Source organism: Scardinius erythrophthalmus (assembly GCF_964197995.2).
Source record: "Scardinius erythrophthalmus genome assembly, chromosome: 19".
Lineage (NCBI taxonomy): Eukaryota > Metazoa > Chordata > Actinopteri > Cypriniformes > Leuciscidae > Scardinius > Scardinius erythrophthalmus.
The window spans coordinates 6,578,355-6,603,870 of NC_138239.1; the positions used below are offsets into that span (position 1 = coordinate 6,578,355).

The 25,516-nt window shown below is 38.5% G+C and overlaps 1 protein-coding gene across 1 annotated transcript; it reads right to left on the bottom strand.

Moving 5' to 3' along the window:
* Nucleotides 1-21,283: 21,283 nt before the first annotated feature.
* On the bottom strand, nt 21,284-24,201 carry otx2b (orthodenticle homeobox 2b; the record flags this gene model as incomplete). Its single annotated transcript, XM_081347253.1, has 3 exons — nt 21,284-22,907; nt 23,156-23,307; nt 24,105-24,201. The coding sequence occupies 3 exons, from the start codon at nt 24,199-24,201 to the stop codon at nt 22,287-22,289; spliced, it is 870 nt and encodes a 289-aa protein (XP_081203379.1). The 3' UTR covers nt 21,284-22,286.
* Between the last annotated feature and the right edge of the window lie 1,315 nt (nt 24,202-25,516).

A 25,516-nucleotide genomic window follows, 5' to 3' on the forward strand; every position in this document is an offset into this window, starting at 1 on the left:
GGAGATGGAATGTGTGTGTATGTGTGTTAGAGAGTGTGTGGAACATTGGTCTGGCAGACACATTTTAGATCAGATGTGTGGATGACCACCTACTTCCAACTTATCGTCTCTTACAGAACCGCCAATTACTTTAAAAGCTTGAACTGCAGTGTGTAATTTCTGCACCATTAATGGCACCAAATGGAATTAAAACAAATGACTGTTTCCAAACAGGTTTCCCCATCTTCCAAATGACATCCCAAACTCAATGCCATTGATGTTGTTTTTGCATGTGTAACCAGAAATGTGATAAATTGGGTAAATGTTGAAAAGATTGCATATTTCACAAGTTGCGATGTAACAGAAGTAGCGACTGATAATTTCAAGAGCAGTCAAACCTCAAAAAGCGACGGATACATTTGAATGTAGCGGATTATCAAAAAAATAAAATGTAGGATGGGTCTTGGTTATATTCTTCATCAATTGCAGTCGATTGTAAGTAAGTGCTGGTTTAAGCGGGCGAAATGTTTAGAGAAGTCCGGCATACATCACCTGAGAAAAGTCTGTCATTTCACTGGAAGATCGAGTTGTTGTTATTATTATTATTTGATTTAAAAATTAAGAGGTAAAATAAAAGAATAACATTTAAATTGATTCAATTTGATTTGACTTAAAAGGTGCAGTAAGCGATTTCTCAAAATCTTTGTTGAACACTGTTGATATTTAAAATCAATCCAAACAAACACACTCCTCCCTTCATTGCTCCGCCCACAAAATGCACGAAATGCACTGGCTTTTTTGGTCACTTATATATCTGAATATTTATAGAAAATGACAGACATCAAGACAATATAAATATAAGGTTACTCACCTAGTCCTAGCCTATCACTTGAAGCAAAAAATCCATCCCTCTGTCCTTTTAAATGTCCGTGAAAAAAAGAGAACGTTCGGTTGTTTAGTGAAGTTGATTGCTGTAGCCTTAGGCATGGGGTCTTCCTTTATTTTTAAATCAAAAATTCAATATCTCTACTCTCCATAGTTACATCAGCGTTAGCAGTTCAAACTAATATCACGTAATTTACGTCTCCTCTTCAATGATTGGTTGATCTACCAAGGTAAGCTAGCCTCCTCTGCCATGTTACTTTTCTCAACACTCCTAATCGCTGAAAGTGAATTACTTGATGGTGATTGGCTATTTATTTTTACCAACGGAGGCACAAGTCTCCGGCAATGGATATGCCATCCCCTCCCCTTCTCTATCCCCTCATACTCGTCTTTCGCAGATTCTGCATATTCTGTAAGAAGCGCGCGGTAATTACACTTAAAGTGGTGAAATTACATACAAGAAATACACATTCTGAGACATAACATTTTGGGTAGGCTGTGCATCCCTTGATGAATCTTTTTTAATATTAACGTGGGTCCTAAAACTCTTTCCTGATCTTAGCCCTTCTTTTTCCAGTGATATACCTCTGACCTTTTCTCTTTTGTAATGTCTCTCAGCCATCTCTCTTTCTACAGTCTCTCTTCAAATCTCCCTCTTGCTCGCTCTCTCTCCTCCCCCATCATGAGTGGACACGCCCCCTACTGCTGATGGGCTACCCAATTGTTGTGGTGCTTGGGCCATTTCAACAGCGTTTTTCAAAAATCCCTTACTGCACCTTTAAGGATCTTTTTATTGTATCGAATGTCTATTCTCTTCTATCATATATCCCTAGATGATGTATAAGTCATTGTCAGTGTTTTGCTATGTGGATGCTGAGGTGTTATAAGTGACCCTGGTACTATGCAGTTGCTAGTGTGTTCTCGGTGGCCGTTAAGTGCAAGTTTTTATAATATTTTTGATTTTCATACATGGCTCAAGTCCCTTCTTCAATATAAGTATATGGATTTGGCCTGTTTTAGCAACCATCTGGCAAATTTGACAAGTTTTATTGCATACAAAACAGTTCACCTCGCTTTTTCATGTCCGTATCACAAATGTGAGGGAAAAGTTACAATAGGTAGCACTTTATTTTACAGTACTACATGCTATGTACTACTTATAATGATTACAATAACCGTGTAATAACTAGGTACTAACCCTGAACCTATACCCTTAAACCTAACCTTAACCCATGTACAGTAGTTACCTTATATTACCAGTACTTTCTTAGGTAAGTACGCTGTAAGTACACATAAATGCACGTACTGTAAAATAAAGTGCAACCTACTTAATGTAGGAGCATTAGTAATAGTGATGTTTGCCTTAAAGGAGAAGTTCACTTTTAAAAAAACTTTTGCTGATAATTTACTCACCCCCATGTCATCCAAGATGTCCATGTCTTTCTTTCTTCAGTCGAAAAGAAATTAAGGTTTTTGATGAAAACATTCCAGGATTTCCCCCCATATTATAGAGTCCATTGGGACCCAAACGGTTCAAAGTCCAAATGACAGTTTAAGTGCAGCTTCAAAGGGCTTTAAACGATACCAGACGATGAATAAGGGTCTTATCTAGCGAAACGATCGGTCATTTCAAAAATAAATAAAAAAGTTTAAGTTTTATAAGCACAAATGTTCGCCTTGCTCTGTTCTGTGATGCGCGTTCGTGACGTCACGTAATACGCAATTACGTTGAAAAGGTCACGCTTGACGTGTTTACAAATGTGCGGAAGGAGGACCATATACACATTTTCAAATGTATTTGTGTCAGTTTATCGTTTAAAATGCCCATTTCATGTGCGTATCCTGGGTGTTTTAATATTAAAAAGCCAAAAAGAACATTTTCTTCAGGACAGAAATTTTTCAAGCGTGACCTTTTCAACGTAATTGCGTATTACGTGACGTCACGAACGCGCATCACAGAACAGAGCAAGGCGAACATTTGTGCTTATAAAACTTAAACTTTTTTATTTATTTTTGAAATGAGCGATCGTTTCGCTAGATAAGACCCTTATTCATCGTCTGGTATCGTTTAAAGCCCTTTGAAGCTGCACTGAAACTGTCATTTGGACCTTCTACCGTTTGGGTCCCAATGGACTCTATAATATGGGGGGAAATCCTGGAATGTTTTCATCAAAAACCTTAATTTCTTTTCGACTGAAGAAAGAAAGACATGGACATCTTGGATGACATGGGGGTGAGTAAATTATCAGCAAAAGTTTTTTTAAAAGTGAACTTCTCCTTTAAAGCAATAGTTCACTTCAAAATGAAAATTCTGTCATTATCTACTCACCTTCAAGTTGTTTCAAACATGTATGAATTTCTTTCTTCTGCTGAACACAAAGGAAGATATTCTGAAGAATTTCGGTAACCAGACAGTTGGACCCCATTGACTTACATAGTTGGAAAAAAAATACCATGGAAGTCAATGGAGTCCATCAACTGTTTGGTTACCAACATTCTTCAGAATATCTTCCTTTGTGTTCAGCAGAAGAAAGAAATTCATACAGTTTTGATGGTGACTTGATGGTTAGTAAATGATGGCAGAACTTTCATTTTTAAGTGGACTATTCCTTTAACAAGACTATTTGTTTTTGTATAACAGATCTTTCTACAGTAACAGACTGCAACAGGCCTTTGTCCCACCTGGGACAGACATTCCCAACACTCCACAGAATCTCTTCCCAAATACCAGAAAGCAGATTACATGGAAGAAGTGTTCAGACCAACAAAAGATTACAGACTGTAGACATCCTCAGCCCAATGCCCTTTAACCAGGCTGCCGAAGTACAATGCAGTCTTATTCCATCTCGTCCCCACAGCAAAGCTCTCTCCGCTACGCTGTCTGTTGGTCTGTTGTGGTGAAGGGATCGTTTCTGCTGGAAAAGGTATTCTCCTAATGACACTGTATCACACCAATGCCCTATCTGCTCAACCGGTATTAGTTAGGCTTTGGGGTTCAAGTGACTAAGGGGGTTTAGAGATGGATTTAAAAGGAGAAGAGGAGAGAGTGAAGAAAGAGAGAGAGACTCTCTGTTGTTCTTGAAAAGCTGTATTTATCCAGGATTAGAGACACCAACATGTTAATAATTGTTTCTCAGAGAACTGCGAAGAAGCACTTCCCCTGTAATCCCCTAATCAGACATTACACCTCTAAGCATGCCCGCGACACAGGCACACCAACTGCTCACGCTCACTCACTTTCCCAGCATCCCACCCGTCTGTGGTGTTAGCGACGCCCACCACACTGCGCAAACGCCAAGCAGTGATGCTGTCACAGGCCTCTCAGAATGAGCTCATGATGAAGGCGGCAACAGTCAACCCAGGCAACAATTGGATCTTTAGTGATTGGGACATGTCATCATATTTCCTGAAGCAAGCCATTGGGCTTCTGTGGAGTCCAGTGGGTTCGCTGCTGTAGTAGACTAACTTCAATAATACGGCAACAAGTTGTTCAACTAACGCTTCATATATTTTGCATATGTATTTAAGCCTAAAAGACTCCAATAGGCTTAACATTTTAAGAAACATACTAAAAGGGGTCAGTTCACCCAAAAGTAAACATTCGCTCATTTGCTTATATTGTTCTTTATGGAAGCTTGTTTCCACCACGGAATAAAACATTTAAAAGGTAATGCAACTTTTTATCTCACAATTCAGACTTTTTTTTCTCACAATTGTGAGATAAAAACAATTGTAAGTCTATAAAAAGTTGCAATTGCAAGTTATAAAGTCAGAATTCGATACAAATAGCGAGATATAAACTCGTAATTCTGACTATATCTCGCAATTCTTTCTTTATACAGTGACAACTTACAAAAACAACTATAAAGTCAGAATTGTGAGATCTCGCAATTGTATATAGTATATAGTATCTCACATTTATAACTCGCAATTCTTTCTTTATACAGTGACAACTTCCAAAAACAACTTTATTTATGAGTTATAAAGTCAGAATTGTGAGATATAAACTTGCAATAGCAAGTTATAAAGTTCAATTCGGAGGAAAAAATACTTTTTTTTTAAGCTGACAGAGTTTATATCTCACAATTCTGACTTAATAACTCATAAAGTTGTTATTGTAAGTTGTCATTGTATAAAGTCAGAATTGGGAGTTTATATCACGCAATTGCAAGTTTATATCTCGCAATTCTGAGAAAAAAAGTCAGTCGCAATTATCTTTTTTATTTTTTATTCTGTGGCAGACACAAGCTTCCATAGTTCTTAACCTGTCTGATTTTCTTTCTTTTGTGGAACACAAAAGATGATATTTTGAAGAACTGTTTTGCCCATATAATAAAAGTCAATGGGTTCCAAAACTAAACAATATTGGACACCACTGACTTTCACTGACATTTTTTAATGTCTTTTGTGTTCTGCAGAAGAAAGAAAATCATAGAGGTTTGGAACAACATGAGGGTGACTAATAGGGATGGGAATTGATAAGAATTTAACGATTCCGATTCCATTATCGATATTGCTTATCGATCCGATTCCTTATCGATTCTCTTATCGATTCTTATTGGGTGAGGGAATAAGTACAAATTTGTTTAATTTTCGCTTTAATATCTGATCAGAAGACACAGCAGAGTATACACAAATTATGTGTAGCAACCTCAGAACAAACCTAAAAGTAGGTGAGCTACTTCTCAAAGTAAAGTCCAGGGACCTATAGCCTAGGGCAGTGTTTCTCAACCAGTATGCCATGCCACGCTAGTGTGTGCCTTGAAAGATTATCAAGAAGAGTGCCTTAGGATTAGGAAATTGATCATTTTCACATTCATTGGTCCGGACAAAAAAAATTAATAAAACTGCCATTTATGTGCCATAAAAACTAAAAACACAGACTGAACAGTTTAGGAAGAGCTTGTGCCTTTTGGAATATTAACAGTGCTCATGTGGATTAGGCTATTGAGTTACTAAAACAATCTTTGTCAAATAATACACAGGTTTTCATCACATTCTGAACGTTTTAGTTTCCATTTGTTTAATTTCAAGATCTGATGTGATGTGACTAATCCATTGTTGTTTTTACAGCTACAAAGCTGGGAGCACTAAATGATATTCAGTCACATTATACACTATTAAATAGTACCTGATATTATCATTGTCACACTTTGAGATTGTTGTTCCAGCGCGACGTCGCTGTAAAATAGGATCCGTTTCAAATAGGATCGTCGCGTGTCGCGGCTGGTTAAACTTCATTAACATGGAAATTAACATGGAAAATGATACTTTTTATCGCGTGTCGCGCCATATGTAGTTAGGACGCGGTCAGAGCGCTTCTGCCTCGATGCCATGTTTGCTCATAGTGTTTGCTACGTTCTGAACCAAAACAACGCAGCACGTGTGTGACGTCGTGTCACATTTGAACGCGCGGAACCGATAAGCGGAATCGTTAAGCAGGCATGCTAACGGTTCCAAGGAATCGATTCACTGGGCACCGGTTCTGAAGAAGAACCGGTTCTCGGTTCCCATCCCTAGTGACTAAATGAAGACAAAATTTTCATTTGTTTCGGGTGAAATAACCCTTTAGGGGTTATTTAAAGGTTCTCTGTGAACAATATAACATCACTGTTGTTTGGGGTCTCAAGGACCCCACCAATGAGGGCTGTAATACCTGGAGAAATGTACATTATCATTCATCTCAATGGCAGTTGCTCTGCTGACACCTGAAGACCCAGAGGAGTGCAACCTGCATTCTGGCTTTGCTCTTGGGCAGTTCCAGGAACAGTTTTTAAAGCTAATCACCTGAGCCATAAGTGTCATGCAACTAATTACTCAAGAGCCATTGAAAAAGGAAGCCGTGAAATAGCAGGAAGCATGAGACAAAGTGATGATTATAACAAGTGAGCAGCGTTTGTTAATTTATCTTAGATACTTTCTTTGAACTTCATCTCTTCATAATAAAAAATAAAACACAAAGTAAATAAAGCACAACACAGATTTATGGTCGCTCTATTGAAGCAACACACTCAAAGGTTGCTACTGAGAATCCTTAGATCATTCGAAGCTATACGTTTTAACGTTCCACCAAACCCTGAAGTTTAGTGTTGCTAGCACCAGTTAAGCTACACAAACACTTCCATCATTTTACCCATTTTAGGCCCTGGTATTAAGATGTGGTATTCTACCTGGTGTTAAGATGTGTTTGGGTCAATCGGAGACACATTCCCGTTTACACCTGGTGTTTAAATCCGTCTCTTTTGTCCACTTTAACCACTTCTGTTCTGATTTCTTCTAGGGGAGAGTCAATGGGCGGTTAAATGTATGGTTTTTTTTGGATCTTTCGATCTAATGGACGAATCCGTTTTCAACTACCTCTGGAAGTGGTCAAATGTGGACAAGTTCAAATCGTTTTAGACCCGTTTACACCTGTATTTAGCGCCGTCCACTTGTGATCCGATCGACCAAAACGCATCTTAATACCAGGTGTAAACTGGGCTTTATGGCACTGTTAAAATATCCTACTCCAACGGGCTGATAAGTTTTGCTGTAGGCCATGTAATAAAGTGAGAGGGTCATGTAGATGTTGTGTAAAAGGTCAAAGAGGTCATCGAAACACCATTCCTCACTGTCTAGGGCGGTCTTGAGGGCACGGGGGGGCAATGAACCTCTGTGAGTTCATTATTTGTGCACGCTGGGAGAATGACAGACTGACAGGCTCGCTCGCTCTGGGCCGGCTGGAGGGTCTCGGACCACCGGCTGTGCTGGAGGTGAAATGTTTTTGATCTTTGTAGTCTCTTTCGTGGTGTGTCAAGACTGTGAGGTTCAACATTTTCAATTTAATTATCAGCATTAATGGCCAGTGAAATCAAACTTCATGCAAAGTGCTCATTAAAGACACAAACCTCAAAACTGAATTCAGGTTATTATATGAGGCCACTGATAGTGTGTCTCAACTGTTAATGCTTAAAACAATAGTACACTTGTTTAGAGCAGCAGGTGTGTGTGCTATTGTTGTGTTTTTTTATCATCTGCCTCGAGTTTGTTCCGTTTTCATAACAATGGCATCTCAATCCAATGGCCCATTGTTGACTTAATTTCACCCACTGTATTTCTCTTTGTTTTTCTCATGTTTTACTGTTTTTTTGGTTGCCATTGTTAATGATGAATGTTGATTGTTTGTCATCCGTCTCTCTCCCCCCCCACCCCGGTTTGGGATGGAGAGTGAGTAGCGGGGACACAGAGGGATTAACCTGGCAGAATTTAATTAGTGGGGCTGTTGTCTCTGCCTTTAACCATCCAATCTCCTCCAGCAACAGCTTGGCCTGTGACGGACAGGCCTCGTGTTTGGGGTGGGGAGGTGTGCGTGTGCGTATGCGTGCGTGTGTGTGTAAATGTCCCTGTTCTCCAACTAAAAAAGACAGCAGATGAGTTTATAATATGTATGTATTATTTATTTAGCTGTTGGATGGTTTAGCAACTAATTGAATGCAGCAAATGCCTGGGACATTTCGTGGTTGCTATTATTTGAAGAACAACATGTAGCCCTTAATATGATGCTTTTTGCTCTTGTCCTCCGACCCCTCCCTCACCCCCCCGGCGGGTCGTATTGAACGTGTGGTCCAGCGCGTGGGCTTGGGGGCAATCATTGGCAGATCTGAAGCTGACACTGTTGCATTGTAATCTTGATGCTAAGCTTCCCATTAACCCATCTGGGGTCCAACGCCCCGCATAACCTCTCCAAACACACATGCACACACACTTTTGATGCTGGTCATGTGCGGGAAGTGTGCCTGTACACGTAAACACCTGCTGAGCATTACAGAACAATTAATACCCACATATTCCATAAAACAAGAGCAAAAGCCCTAAAACATAGCCTATACCTGGAGACAGTGAGGAACCCAATGACATTTTCACAGGTGTACAAAAACAATATTGTTTTTTTTTCTTCTAGAAAGTCTGACATTTTCAAAGAAATTAATACATTTATTCAGCAAGGATGCATTATATTGTTCTAAAGTGACAGTAAAGAATACTGTTATCATATTATAAAATATTTCTATTTCAAATGCTGATCCTTTGAACTTTCTATTCATCAAAGAATGCTAAACAATTTTTTTATTACAGTTTCCACAATTTTATGTGACATTGAAGAGTAATGATTCGGAAAATTCTGCTTTGCCTCACAGGAATAAATTGCATTATAAAATATATTAATTTAGAAAACATCTAAAACAACTTTTAATTTTTAATAATTTTTTACACAATATATATTGAGCTATATATACAGAGTGACTTGAGAACGAAAATGTATGTTGTCAAGAATATAAAGTGGATTTGTAGAATTAGAATCATACTATTATATGTGATGTCATGTTGAATTAAAAGGCATGGTGGTTCGGATAAAACATCAAACCCTAAATGCATTATAAAATGGCTTTTAAAGATCTGTCACTATAGTGGACACCATGCATCAGAGGATTAATATAAAAGTTGTTTTATACTTTCAGTATTTATGTTAGAATTAAATGGACTAGGAACATGTAAAATGAAATTATTCTTTCACCATTTAAATATACGGATTCCGAATAAATTGCTTTTCTTTCCTTTTTCACTAAAGAGACATTCAGGAACTAAGCTTCTGTAAACCTCTAAAACAGTCTCACAAACACCCCCCTCTAAACTACTAATTAGAGGCTCATTAGGAAACTCCGGAGGTTTTATGTTTCACTGTCCTACCAGGAGCTCAACTGTTCACTCAAGCTGACAGCGAGTTGGCTGTGATACATTATGTCAAAAAACCGTTCAATGTTCAACAAACTTAATTTTATGGCTGTTTTAATCAATATATTGCTTATTTAAGCTTAATTTCTCTCTCCTTCAAGTGATTCAAGTGAAGTTTCTCTTATTACTATGCACTATTAAAACTTCTATCACATATTATTAGGTGAAACGTAACCTTTGTGACTTCGTAATCTAAAGCTGGGAATTAGTACTTATTTTGCAATGAAATTTAAAGCCCTTGTTATTGAAAAGTGTTGTTTGTCTGTTTTCCACCAAAAGCCAAACTACAGTCCCAACAAAGCAACCTTATTTCCACTGTTCCATATATCCTTCTTTATTAACATAAAAATGACAGCTAGTAAAGAGAGTAAATAGATGCGTTGTTTGTTAGAAACTAGGCCAAACGACTGCTGGCAAACAGAAGGGCCGCCGTGGGTCACAGTCTCGACGCGGAAGCGCCAAAGCCTCCACAAAGGAAACAATCAACAAAAACAACTCTCACTAACGCGGAAAGTCGTGACGTAGTACAGTCTAGACAATGTGTCATAATGCCATAATTTCTCGTCATTAAACTATACCATAGAATTTGGAGGAAATGCAGACTTTGTATGTACTGAAGTGCTGTATGTAAATGTATTTTCAAGCAAATTAAATTTAGACATTCATTTCATCCAGCAACCATCTGTATTTTTTAAATCATTTTTTTCTCAGGATGATGCACTATCTTAAACACAGGTACAGAATATGGTCCAGTTTGATATATAGTTTTCACTGTAACATAACTCTGGCCTACAACGTGAGGTGTCATGCGAGGTTAAAAGCACTGCCCTCCGTGGGGACTCCAGTGTGACCCCCGTGATCCACGTCTGCTCGTCCCCGGGGACTCAGAAGTCAATAAAAATGCTATTGTGAGCCCAAGAGTGTAGTCAAGTGGACAATCAACTCAATCCATGTGCATTTACGCTGGACCATTGTGTCAAAATATATTTTCTAGGCTTAAAAGAAAGAAATTCAAGCTTTTTTTTTTACAGATTCTTATGCAATAATATCTTAGAGGACATATGGGTTCAGATGATCTGACCTGGATTAATTCCCAAAAAGTATTCACTTAAACAACTAATTTCCTAATCTGAATATGTATATGGTCAATGGCCTCTTAAATAAAGGTTTAATTCCACCATTTGCACCATCGTCCCTTGTTTTGATGTTGTATGAATTTACAGAGAATCCTTCGCAAACACACAGACTTATAACCCACAAATAAATAAGTCCAAACAGCTGCCCCTGAAGCACACAGCTCACCAACTCACGCAGGGGCCCGGACAGGGAGTCTAAACCCCACCAGATTTGCTCCATAATGCCCTTACCCCCACCCCTCAAGTTCCACATTCTGCCCTTGGTTGTGTGACCCAGCCTAAATAGCCCTTTTGTCTGACTGGGACAAAAACCATTGGCTGAGTGTCTGGTGTAGCACGTGCTTTGCTTTGTGCCTCTCTGCGCACTGAACAGGTGGGCACAGACACTGCAAATTAGAGGAAAAATGGAAAACCGAACAAAAACAGGGAGAAGTTAAAGCTGTCAATCACCCTGGAAACTCTTAGATGTCATAATTCCAAAATCAGCCCAGGAGGGCAAATCTTGAGATCAGATGTACTGTATCTTTACTATGTTGTTTCCTTCAGATTAACCCAGAACCCATGGGTATCTTATTGCTATGGGAACTGCTGAGGTGACCAAGAGCAGGTTAACCATGATTGGCTCATTTGAACTTTCAAACAACACCTGGTGGTCTCAATGGGATTTGTACCTACATCCCAACAAGTGCATTAATACATAACAACTGTGAAATATATTAAGAAGAACTAAAGCCAGTTATTAGAAATGTTGATATTTGCATTCTTTTTTAAGTTTCAGCAATGTAATTATTACAAAAATGTTCATATTCAAAGTCAAAGTCGACTTTATTGTCATTTTTAGCACATTGTATGGCAATGGTAAAAAAAACAAAACAGTTTCTTCATGGAACTGTGAAGGAACAATGCATTTCTGATGAAAAATCCAGATGTTTTTGTTTCTCTGTTTATGTGCTCCATTTATTTTTGGCTACATATTTTACCAAAATAGATCATTTGTTTAAAGCAAGATCTTTAACAAATGTTTTTTTTTGTTTTTTTTTTTTAATACAGGCTTTTACAATCTCACTATTACTAATTAAATAGGGAAGACCCGTGTCACACTCCTCTATTTGGGTGATTATGTTATACACATGCAGGTAGCAAAATCATTTTTTGTTTCCCATTACATGAACTAATGAATCTGAATGACTGATTCATTAATGGAAACAATGGGCTGTAGTACCTGAAGCAAAGTTGAGTGGCACTGGGGTCAATGGTGCAGCCGCTCACAGAGCAGTTTCTGAGAGCTCACAAGCACTATCAAGTGCTCCGATTTCCCCAGCCTTTGATTAGGATGATGAAGTATTCCCAAGCCCAAATCACCTCTTTATCCTTAAACAATTATGAGCCCTTGGAGGACTAATTATCCTGCTTTGGAAAGGGACCTGAAAGATGATGGAAGAAAAAAAGGAACTATTGCAATAGTTTAGTTAAAGGTAGGGTAGGCAATTTCGGAGAGGCTAGCAATAGCAAGCTAGCTTTGAATGCATAAGATCCCTCCCTTCAGAGCATCTCCAAAACCACGCCTCCTTCAAAACACATGAATGCACACAGCGAAATCACGAAATGAGATATGGCGTTAAATAACCTCATCTCATGGTTTTCAATTGAAAAAACAGAGATTCTAATTATTGGACAAAAAACTTCCTCATGTAATAATCTAGAATACTGTCGAACACTTGATGGCTGCTCTGTCAAGTCTTCGTCGTCGGTTAGCAACCTGGTTGTGCTCTTTGATACCAATCTTTCATTTGAAAGTCACGTGTCTAGTTTCTGTAAAACCGCATTTTTCCATCTTAAAAATATATCTAAATTACGTCATATGCTCTCAGTGACAAATGCGGAACAATTAGTTCATGCGTTCATGACCTCAAGGCTAGATTATTGTAATGCTCTTATGGGTGGTTGCCCTGCACGCTTATTAAACAAACTACAGCTGGTCCAAAACGCAGCAGCTCAAGTTCTTACCAGAACCAGGAAGTATGACCATATTAGCCCGGTTCTGTTAATACTGCATTGGCTCCCTATTAAACATTGTATACATTTTAAAATATTGCTGATTACTTACAAAGCACTAAATGGTTTAGCTCCGCAGTACTTGAGCGAGCTCTTAACGCATTATAGTACTTCACGTCTATCGCGATCTCTAAATTCCGGCCAGTTGATAATCAAAATCGACTGCTGGCGGTAGATCCTTCTCCTATTTAGCACCAAAACTTTGGAACAGTCTTCCTAACATTGTCCAGGAATCAGACACACTCTGTCAGTTCAAATCTAGACTGAAAACACATCTCTTTGACCTAGCATACACATAACACATTATAGACTTCTATAATTCAATGTTAGGTTGCATAGATTAGGTCAGCCGGAACCGGGAACACTTCCCATAAATCATGATGTACTTGTTATCATAAGAAGTATGGCGTCTACTCTAATATTAGTCTCTCTTTTAACCCCGAGTCCGCCGGATCCAGGCCGTATCCAGATCTGATGAAGGACCTGCGCCTGGACACAACAACGCAGTGCTGAAGTGTCAACTAGTCTCTCCCCTGTGTAGGCCTCCTTCCCTTCCCTTTACCTCTGTACAGATAAAACGCTGTTAGGATAATTCCGGTTCACGTGGCTACGCTGAAGCGATTAATAATTCTTTATTATACATTTTTAAGGCCAGACAAGTAGTTTGTTGAGGGTTGGTTTGTAAAGAAGGACTACACGCCTGCACACATATACATTCAAATGCGCATACCTACAGTATAGACCAAACACATGATGCCATGGGCGCGACGTCAACGTTTTCACGGGTTTGCGTTTTTGAGGTTTGCGCAGAGATAACCTTTTTTTTTTTTTTCAAAGCTTGTGCCTTGGAATCTATTTCAGGGTTTGCGTTCTCGAGCCACAAGGCACTGTTTTGTGCGGAAGAGCAGGCTGGAGTGCGATGAGTGTTTTCGGTTAGAACGGTGTCGTGTTAGCGGCCCGTAAGTTAATAACTAATGATCTTTAGAATGGAAGTTAATCAATTAATCAAAACTAACTTTAGCTGGACAATAACTTTATTCTAGAGCTGCTGTGAAGCCATAACAAAATCTGTTACTGTAATTTCCTATTATCACTGTAAAGCTGCTTTGAAACAATCTATATTGTTAAAAGCGCTATATAAATGAAGGTGACTTGACTCGTGTCTCAAAGCACATATTGCAATAATAATGAACGTTAAACAGTGTACAGAGCTCTTAAAGGGTTAGTTCACCCCAAAATGAAATTTCTGACAGTAACTACTCACCTTCATGTTGTTCCAACCCCGTAAGACTTTCCTTCATCTTCGGAACTCAAATTGCGATATTTTTGATTAAATCTGAGAGCTGGATCACCTCTTCATAGGCTGCTTGGTAATTGCGTCTGCCGGTCCAGAAAGTTAGTAAAGACATTGTTAAAATAGTCCGAGTGACTACAGTGGCTCAACCTTAAGTTTGTCAAGCGACGAGAATACCTTTTTTTAGATTTCCCCGAGCAATGGTAAATGTGACTGAGTCTTAAGTACTGAAAAATTACAAACTGAGATTAGTTCATTCACGTAAATAACCGAACTATAAGCGAACGTAACTGTATTCTGCTGCTGTGTGAACGTGGCGCATTATTACCTAAGCACTGTTCAGTTACCAGTCATTATTAATAATAATAAGTATGCTTTGCTGAAATATAGTTAATTAGATAATTATTGCTAAAAAGCTATTTATGTCCTCTGAACTGACCTGCAGGGACTGACAGAATAACAAATCCTGACTCCTGTCTTTTTCCACTAATACACAGGCTCAGCATCAAGCGCAGTCCATTCAGGAGAGTCTCAGAGCAATAATCTGGTTTTCGTCTAATTAATTAGTGGTCTCCGTTACTCTTTCTAACAAGTGCACCTTATTTGTGAGAGATTAAGAGCAAGTGAGAGCTCATTGGAAAGGTGTAAATGATTGGAAAGGCCTCCTTTGTGCACCTGCTTAATTGGGCTAATGATGGACCCCAGAGGGTTTGCAGTGGAGGAGCTACACGTGTCTCACCAGGATGAGTTCTGGCCAAGGTACAGCACAAAGACTAAAAATGAAGAAGAACAAATGCTCAACAGGCTAGCAGTGGTGGAAAACCACATGCACTAGATAAAATACACTAAATGGACATTTATTAACGTGTTACATGGGGCAGTTGTAGATTCCTGTTGACCGAGTTCTGGGAATGGCTGTTCGTGTTTGGGATTATCAGTTTGCTCTTACCCTGTCTGTTCATGTAGGACATTTAAAAACATTGCCATTAGAGTCTGAATAATCCGCTGTGAAAGTATTTCCATTTGTCCCTTTAAGGAGATTTTTCATTAATGGGCTACAGGCCTAACAGTGGAAATAGGCTAGATGTTGGGTAGCTGTGCCATCCAACATAATCCACAACTTTAGTCTCATGGGGGCCTAAATGGACTCTGAATGCAGACCTTGGGTGTGCATTAGCTAAATAGGTATTAACTTGACCAGTAGACGCTGCTATGACACACAGTTTCACCACAGCATATGTTCATAATCAGCTTATACATTTTAGTTTTAGTTCTTTTCCTCCGCCATTCCAAATGACCAAATATTGCTCGGTTTAATCGTGCTTGTTCACGTGGACTTTGGCGGTAGTTAATACCAGGATCAAAGACCAAACAGGAGACCAAGGCTTGGAATGACAATGGCTGAGGTTCAGAGCATAGTTTTAAACACTTTCTTGTATGCTGTTTCCACCTTCTACGATTTCCTCCAAGATGCAAAATTGTTATTTTGAATGACGATTTAATGATTAGGAATTTAAAGGCAAGAGGAAGGAATCCAGCGGAATGGTCTGTTCTGTGTGTGTGTGTGTGTGTGTGTGTGTGCGACCTGTACATTACCAGACATCAAGAGTTGTCAGGGTGTTAGTACTATTATCAGTTTCACATATCCACAAATCCACAGATTTATGTGAGCTGTCGGAGAAATTAAAATCACATGCTTTTTGGTGCTCTTAACCCAATCCCTTTAGACTTCATTTTTAAAACATCTAAATCTGTTATTACTGGCACAAAACCCTTTTAATTTAATCTTTGACAAGATTATCAGATTCATTGATGATGTCACAAACTTAAATAAATAGTGCAAAAAGTGAGCTTAGACTGGATGAGCGGGACAAAATAGATACCCCGCTGCTCAATTGATTAGCTTTGATGGCCTGATTATATAATCATAATTTATCAAAGTAGATGCAGATCTAAAATAGCCTCTAACTGAATGGTAAATCAGGGAAAAGCTTTATTATATGCTTGTTAATACAGTAAATCAAACACTTTATTGGCCAATTAACAAGCATGCAATACATCATGTGTCTACAGTTATTTTTGTTCTGTTTGGTGTGGTCAAATTAAGCAATGAGATGGTAGGGGCAGTGCTATATAATAAATATATAGCCTATATTCAAGCTGTTGAGCGCAGTCAGTTCCCTTCCAATCACGCACAGGTTGTCTGATAGACACGGAAGAAGGGTCGAGTCGAGGGACCAGTAAACTTCCGTGACTACCGCTTGCTATCCCAAGCGCCAAGGCAACCTGTGCGCATAAGAAGCCTCTGGCTCGTGAATGGTTAAAGAGAGCCCATTGTTTAGCCTAACATCGACCAACGCGGGGTGCGGATTAGAACGGCGTCTGCCCGTCCCATATGTTACTTCAGGACTGCGTTGCCCGTAATTAAAAAAGAAAGATGCGCTCTGCAGGAATGGAGGCCCTTGGTTTTGCTCATGAACGTCAAGGCGTCTGATCTTCCAGTGACTTGTGCACTATTAAAACAACACCCTATTCGAAGTTACAACCCCGGAGTGCATCCTACTGTGTGGCCGAGCATGCCTGTACACATATGAAACAGACTGTAACAGCATTGTTAAAAGTCAGTACCATGTACGCACGTGTTGTGGGCTTCCTTCACGCCCTGTTTATCGGTAAATAAACAGTGAGTCGTTCCAAACATCACGGACGAAACTGGTTTATAACCACACTATGGCCAGGATGTAAACAACTTTGCCTCCTAATATTATTTTCTACTTCTTCAAGAGACGGAACAGGCTAAATATTTCAGCACAGAACTTTAAAGTATAGGTAGAGTATTTATAGTGCATGTATTGTGTTTGTAATGTCTGAGAGTTTCTCAAAGATTGTCGCGCCTTACAGCACGTTTCCCAAAGACTAGAACATTGTTTATAAATGAAAGAGAGCACAGACTACATTAGCTACGTGTAAATTGACAATTTTTTCTCCTTGTTTTCAGTTTACAGACACATGACATTTAATAAATAATAGGCTATAGTTTTGATAGTTGCGAAGAATAAAAAGATATTGGTTAAAATCGCACTCTGCGCGTCACGTGACTTTACATAAGAGGCGACAATGATAACTTTATGTAGGCCTATACTTTTATGTTACAGTGGATATAGATAAAGGCTATTCTCAAAAACGATTTCACAAGAAAATTTTTGATGTATTGACGTAACCGTCATTGTTCTGTGTGCATCTGTTAAGTTTGAAAGGAGCAAAAATGTGCCAAATAATTGCCACAAAGCCCCTTAAATTGATCAGCATCAAGGGAAATCCCATTAGCCTAAATGTATTTATCTTTCATCACTTTCATTAATCTCTATGAAGTTGAGCATCAATATTTCTGAAACCCATGGCTTACCAAAAGCCATAATAATGTCTTTAATTAAATTCAGAAATGTTCAATAACTTCTAGCGCCCCGCTATATGACGTGCATTTCCGTGTTTCTTGGCATTTTCACGCTATTTTTATGTTGGGAGACAAACTCTTGAACATATTAGAAAGAATGTCTGCCTTAGTTCCTCACCTGAAGATGTGCAAAGCTATGAAAACCCAGAAACACAAAATGCCGAATTATAATGTTAATAATGAAAACTGTATTTTATGCACATAGGCCTATTAATTATTTTACACTATTAATAGGCTATTAAAATATGTATATTAATATCGATAATATCCAGTCCAAATAATATTGTCCATGTTTTTCCCTCATGCATGCAATTTATGTGCATCTCTATATGGGCTGAAATAATACATTTTATTAAAGGTTTTATATTGTGCAATTGGAAGCCGTGTGCTGCAATGAAATATGACAGCATGAAGTATTTATGCGCATTACTAAGATGGTGGGTTATTTACAGTGTTAGGCCTATATCAGAAATCAAGAAAGAGCAATGCATTATTATTATTATTATTATTATTATTATTATTATCATTTTAACCTGTTATAAGATATTTCTGTAGTGCCCCTGAGTGTTGGGGGTGGGTGGCAATGGATGGCATAAAGTTTCGCGTAACTGTAGCTAAAAATTCAATTAACTGTCGTTGCAACTGACACGTCTGTCCGCCACAATGGCAGTAACTGTCGTAATTGACCTACTTAGCCCAAGTATTTTCTCAAAGACACACAGTATGACGGTTGGATGAAATGGCAATGAGAATTATAATGTGGGTTATTAAAACCAAGCCCATATTGTTGTATGAGAAAGTGTGCGGTTAAATTAGTGTGTGATGTGATATTTCTCTTTCACCTGAAATGGTGAGATCATGATGGAAATACACAAACAATGGTATGATTTATGTAAGTGTAAATAATTTAGGACAATTATGTATCATTGTGTAGCGATGTGGTTGTAGCCTAATGGATTTTTTTTTTTCATATAAAAAAATCAGCTAAAAACTACGCCCATTTTTCTGTTAGCTGTTTTTTTTATATAGCCTACAATTAATAAATGTATTCAAACAGTATTAGGAACTTGTATAACTGGGCTCCTTAAATAAAGTGATTACTTTATCAGTAGGCCTAAAGCTGCAGCAACTCATTAAACATTTTGTGGTGTAAAAGTACTGTTGATTTTTTTTCATTGCACTCTATTTCCCCAGTTGTTTGTGCATTTACATTTCGCATTTTATGTGATGGAAATTTTACTTTATTTTGTTGAGATATTATTTCGTATATTATTAAATGTTCGCATACATTTTTATCTGTACCGTGTGTGTCAGATTACTTGACCAATAACCTCCTTAATCTTCTAACTTCATGAAGGTTTCATTTTATAGGCAATAGCTAGAGATAGACGATGCAGATATAGGCTATTGTAAGTTGTTAGTCACGAGAAAACCCTGTGTTCTTCGGCCGTCTTGGACTTACACGTGTTAGAAACATTGTGGACTCGATGCAGTATTATATTGTGGACTTTCGGTAAAGGTTAGTTTAGAACTCACAAATAATTAATTATTTATTATTTTATTTTGGAAAAAACACATGGACAACCTGGATAACACCAGTGATTGTATTCCTTCGTGTTCCTGAAATAGGGGAAAAAAATAGAAAAGACCCCGCAATGGCCTCATTATGGGTTAAAACGAATGTGATCAGTTGTTCTAAAGTTTGTATGAAAATGAAGCTGCTTCAAATAATTTTTAAACAAAAATAGTTCAATATAATATGATATAGTATATTAAAAGATAATACAAATATATGTATTTAAAATAAATAATGAGTCTGTATAAATGAATAATGTTTTATTAAAATTCTTTCAAAATGTGTTTGTAAAAAAATACTTTTTCCCTAAGCGTTTACAAGATCAGTCAGATAGTCAGCCATTCAGACTAATGTCAGGCGATGTTATTTGTTACACCGTGATATTGAATTTGAGGTTAAACTTGTTTTCTTCGTTTTGTCGCTGTTTAGTTCTTATTTTATTGTCACATAGATACAATATTGAATGTAACGCCTCTAGTGCATAGGCTATACATTTGGTTCTGTTAGTTATTCGCGCTGTTTGAGACACGGTGCAATTATTATTATATATATATTTTTTTTTAAGAAATAAAGAAAATATATTTAAGAAAATATCACAGACTGTATCTTTAAGAAAACTTCAAACATACAGCAATTATTTAGTAAGTTTCACTTCGTGCCAATTTCATTTGGAAACGGTCTAAGATTCCTAAAAATGTTTTGACCATTTCGCACCATTCATTAGATTGTCTATAGAGAGTGAATGAAAAAGGAGATTATTTGCCAATGTCAAGGACGATAATTGAATGTTCCACTGCTCGCAATTATGATGGAAGAATTCAAAGATTCGATTCTGACTCCCCGGCTCCAAGTGAACTGGTGTAATTATGTGATGTCGCTCAAATCAGACCCTTACAATAGAATTATTCCAGGACCCGTCGGCAACCGTAAAGTCGGCAGTTTGCTCTCTACCCCTCCTTTCCTTTACCGAGGGCACTCTTTGTGAAAGTTTTCCATTCAGTCACAGAGAACTCCGGGGTGTTAGCTCTGTCCTCACAGCTGTTTAAATCAAAATTGGAATTAAAGTAGCCTATTGGATTTGTAGTTTATTTAACTTTTTTTAATAAATAGGTTTTCGTTTGAATTATTGTAGTAGCCTACCATTGTTGATTTTTTAAATTGGGTATTTCTGAATTCGAGTCATGAGAATCCCGACACAACAGTGTTATTCAAAAGTTTGCAGAATTGTCACGTCATACATTCTATTGTGAAATAGGCTACCATCCGTCGCTGCAATGCAGACCAACATGTTGCGGTGCTGCATTCAGAAAAGGCGGTCTTTAAAGTAGGCTTTGAGTTACGTTTGAATTGCCCTCTGCCCTAAAGAACCCCCGCCAGTGAAATATTGGGATTAACTGGTCTTTGAGGCGCGGATTAGCGCGACTTTCCCAAGCCGCGCATTCCTGGTGCCGTGTCCCTTAAAACGAAAGGGCCGGAAACCCGGCGGGGAAAATGAGAAATAATTAAAATTTGCCCATGCAGGCCACAGATACGTTTTCTTTATGTGTCCTGATCCTTAATAGCCAAATTACAAGACACGTACAAGCCAGTGCTTTTCAAGTTTTACCTTTAATTTAAGTTTCAGAGGCCTAAACCTTATCAAAGCCAAATGAACCACTTGTTGATGCATTATTAAAATGGATTGGAATAGCCTACAGCGTGGAGTTGAGATGGACAACTTCTTGTAACTGAATCAACCAGGAGATTGCCATTAATAGCTATTTAATGTGGATATGCACGGGATTTGCTGTTTTCAATCCTCCAAAGGAAATGGACATAATTTCAGTTTGAAAGTTCGTTGTGAAATAATTAACACGTTAGAGCGCTTTTAAATGATTCTTTTAAATAAATTGGTAGGCTATTATTGTTTAATGCACACGCCATAGTTTGGCAGTTTCCTTTTAAAGCATCGCTCAAGAAAATTTGTCAGTTCAGTTAATTTGACTTTTAGTCATAAATCGGGCCTCTCCTCCTAATCACCTTTAAAGCCAGTAATTTCAAACTACTGTAGCTAACCTACAAAACACAAACACACACATAAAATTCAGAATACATTTTAATAACTCGTCCAGACTTAATAACTTTAAATATTGTGTCAGATTTTAAATTGTTTATTCATATTTCTGTGGCGGGACCACATTACCACTCCAGACAGGTTTAAGATCCACGTGTGTGCATCAGTTATGACCAATGGAGATCAATGAACGGGGACAGACAGTTCCTTTCTTACACATTCTCTTGAGTCCCTGTATTTTCGAGATTGTTTGTCTTAATCCAATAGTAATCATGTGACTAATCTTATTTACCGTCGTGTTTTCTTAAAGAAAAAAAAAGTTTAAAATCTATTAAAATCACAGCCGAGTCTTCGCAGATGCGACGGAGCTCACAAATTGCATACAGTTACAACAGATCACAGTTTCGAAGGCTAGCACAGATAAAAAAAAACACAAATGTACCATTTATATAAGACACACATTGATTGTCTTTTAAAAACTACATATTGATTCCTTATAAACACATTTTCTTAAATAAAGTAGTGCATCCAGGTCGCCACGGGGGCGTTCAGCACACACACACACACACGCACACACACTCGCACACATCCTCTCTATCATCCTCCTGATGGAAGTGTCTCTCGTCTTGCCAACATTGAAATAGGTCGGCGTGCTGTAAGAGGCTTAGAGAAAGCCTGCCCATTCCAAGCACTTAAGCAAAAGATTGGCTCCTTTTGCCATGTAGTTTTTTTTCTCCTCTTTTCTTGTGTAAGGATTTGTTCCGTGGCTTTGACCTAACTTATTACAAATTCACTTTGATTCCCTGTATACCTTAAACAACAGGTTGTGGTCAGATGGCCTATGTTTATACGCACACCACCCTTCAAATACTCTGCACGCCACAAGGGGTGCATGTAGCTCAAATAGATATTTCATGTCAAAGACAAACTTCAAAAGCGCTGTCGGGCTCAATGCAACCCATCCATCTCGGAGAGATCGCGCGCCACGGAACACTTCTGTTTTTGGAAAGATGGCAGGTCTACAACGTTTATTTTATGGTCTTTTAGTGTGTTGATTGGACAGAATGGCAGACGTTTTGTTAGTTTCACAACACCTGGAATTTCCAGGAGGAAGTCTGGTCTTTGTAATCCAAGCAATCAGCATTAAAGTTCAGTTTCCACGAGGACGCTTGGTCCTTATAATCCAAGCAATCCGCGGTGGAGTTGAAGCCGAGCCCCGAGGCACCGTAACCTTGTGTGGGGAGGGACGCGGGAGACTGGTTCAGGTGGCTGGTGACAGCGTTGCTGCTCATGGGGCTCAAAGTGGATCCTGGTCCGGTCAGCTGATGGTGCATGGGCGCCAAGTAAGAGCCGCAGTCCATGCCCCCAAAGTAGGACGTGGAACCAGCGTAGCCCTGGCTGTATCCAGACGCTTGAGTATAGGTCATGGGGTATGATCGCTGCATGCAGGAGGAGGAGGTAGAGAGAGGGTCTGACAGCGGCGAGATGGAGGCCGGGCTCCAAATGGACACCGGCGCGGTTGTGGTGGAGATGGCCGGTACTGAAGTGCTGGAGGGCGGGGTGAACTGGCCACTCGCCCCGCTCTCAGAACTGGCCTCCCGCGCTGGAGAGCTCTTCTTTTTGGCAGGTCGCACCTTGTTCTGGCCTCCGTTTTGTTGTTGTTGCTGCTGCTGGCGACACTTTGCCCTTCGGTTTTTAAACCAAACCTGACGTGGTAAAAACAGGATTTATTAACATTTACAATGTCACCTAACTTCCTTATTATGGGGAAAGCACAAGCTCTATTCTTAATTATATATGGTCTGTAGTGTCTTAGCACAAAATAAGAAAGCATAATTATGATATTTACTTTTATTATTTTAGAGCGTCCCTCAGTTCATAAAGAAGTCCATATATTTCACATGTTTGGATTTTTAAAATAAGACACTCTTGCATCTTTTTTAATGATGCGTACCTGTACACGGGACTCCGGTAAGTTGATTTTCAAGGCCACCTCCTCGCGCATGAAAATATCCGGGTAGCGCGTTTTCGCGAATAACGCCTCCAGCACATCTAGTTGCGCTCTAGTAAATGTTGTCCTTTCCCGCCTCTGCTTTCGAGGAGTCGCTGTTTAAAATAAAAAAAATGCATCACACGGTTGTCCATCCGAAAATTTTACTTTAAAAGCAGGTTATGCATATAAATACATGACACCAAAATATTACTATCTGAAACGGCATCATAAATTGATTGATACAAATGTGTGACGTAAGTTATAATTAAAAATGTAAAAATATAGGCTATGCTTCAAACTTTTTTCCCCCATCTGATATAGGCTATGTTATTGTCAGTACAGTTTTAACAAAATCACAATAGGCTACTTTTGAGAATAAATATACACTGTAAAAAATTATTGTTGGTTTAACCTTAAACTTTAAAAAGTAAGTTACCTGGTTACCTTAATTTTGAGGTAATACAATGATGGAGATTAGTTTAATAAACAGAAATTCAAAGTATTATGTTGTCTGAACCACATTAATTATCTAAGTTGATTTAAAAAAAGAAAAAAAGTGATGACAAATCATGATTTTTTTTTTTTTTTACATATATGCCGTTTTATTTTAATTCACCAATTATTCAAGTTTTTAAAATGTTATAATTTCGCAAGTAAATTGTATGATCTGAAATTGGATTTCAAAAGGCTGTGAATTTCAAAATTGTAATCTCATAACTGTACAATAAAACAAACCCGTTTATGAGACTATAGCAACCAGCCCAGCAAATCAAATAGCCAGGCCTACAATTTACATTTATGCACATACGGGCAAAACTGCTATAATCCTGAATCAACAAAGAGCAACTCTACATCGTAGTGTGCTTAATCGTCTTTTACATCAAATGGTTTATTCGGAAGCTGGTCTCACCTGGGTAACCAACGGAGGGGTGCAGAAGGTCCATACCGGAGGCAGTTAAACTTAGCCCGTTGACCGTGTAAGGTGGTTGCTTGAGATACGACATCATGCTAAAGATGGTTGTGGGGGGTAAAGTTGGAGAAAACGTGGAAAGCTGGACACCGGCTCCTTCAGTCTTTCTTCCTTAGCTTACTTCTGCTTCTAGCTTGTTTACGTCTTCAGCAGTGGATGTGAAACCAAAAACCCTGTGTTCAAAAAAATCACAAAGATAAAAAGAGATGTTCACGTAATTGCGACGACGCAGGTTGTCATATAGAAACGCGTGTTCCTGTAGCTGCGATGACTTCTGGGCGAATAAAGCACATCCACACCGCTACGTGCTCTTAAAGCCGCTCCAGACCTCCAGCTGTCCTCATGAAATGAACGAAGCTCATCTTGACAAACGCCCCCCGTCCCTCCCCTTCCTCCCCTCTCCCCACCAACCCCAAAAAGTAACATCTATTAATTGCAACAAGTCTTCACAAAGACAAAACTCAGTCGTTCAAATGTGCACACAAGCCAGAAACGCAATTTGCATAGGAACCCGGCTAATTGTCTCAGGCATAAGAGCACTGATTGGGAGCTATTGGTGGAAACAAAGGCCACTGTTAGCCTGATAACTAATGCTGATAACAAAAGCTCCACTGGCAAGGGACAAAAGTAACAATGACAAAAGTAACCTCCTCCTTTCCTTAGTCATATCAGTCAGAACAGTGTTATAAAAGTATAATTATAATTATGTGTTTTAGTATTTTACAGAAATGACCTGACTATGTTGTAAGGAGTCTAACAAATAAGCTCAACTTTAATCTGTTTGATGTTCTTGTCCCTCGATGGATTGTGTTTGTTTAGCTGATGTAGTTTTATTAGTTTAGATAATAGTTTATTAGGATAATAATTTTTAAAAAATCTGTCTGAAAAGAAAATATTATTAGTCAATTTAAGTTTTCAGGCCCAAATAAAAACGTAAAACATATGTTTCTTATAATAGTCTATTGGGTCAAGCAAACCTTCAAATTGTCTGAAGTTCAGCATCATCCGAATCACAATCCTGTCTGAATAAATTATGATATTATTAAACAAAAACTTATTATACAAAAAAGTTTTTTTTTTGTTTTTTTTTATCCAACGGTTTCGCCCCTCAATCTGTCACTTAAAACTGTCCTCGTCTACCAGTTGCACAGCCGCTCAATTGTAATTACCTCATCCAAGAATTAATTATGATAAATGTTGTTGTTGATAAATTAACGAGATAATCCGTGTGGCACGCGCTCCCCTAATTACTGGACGCTACCTTTTCAGATGAACGTTTGGCCTCATTGATTCTGTGCATGACTACAATAAAAATCACACGCATGCGCGCGCTCGCACACACACATACACTC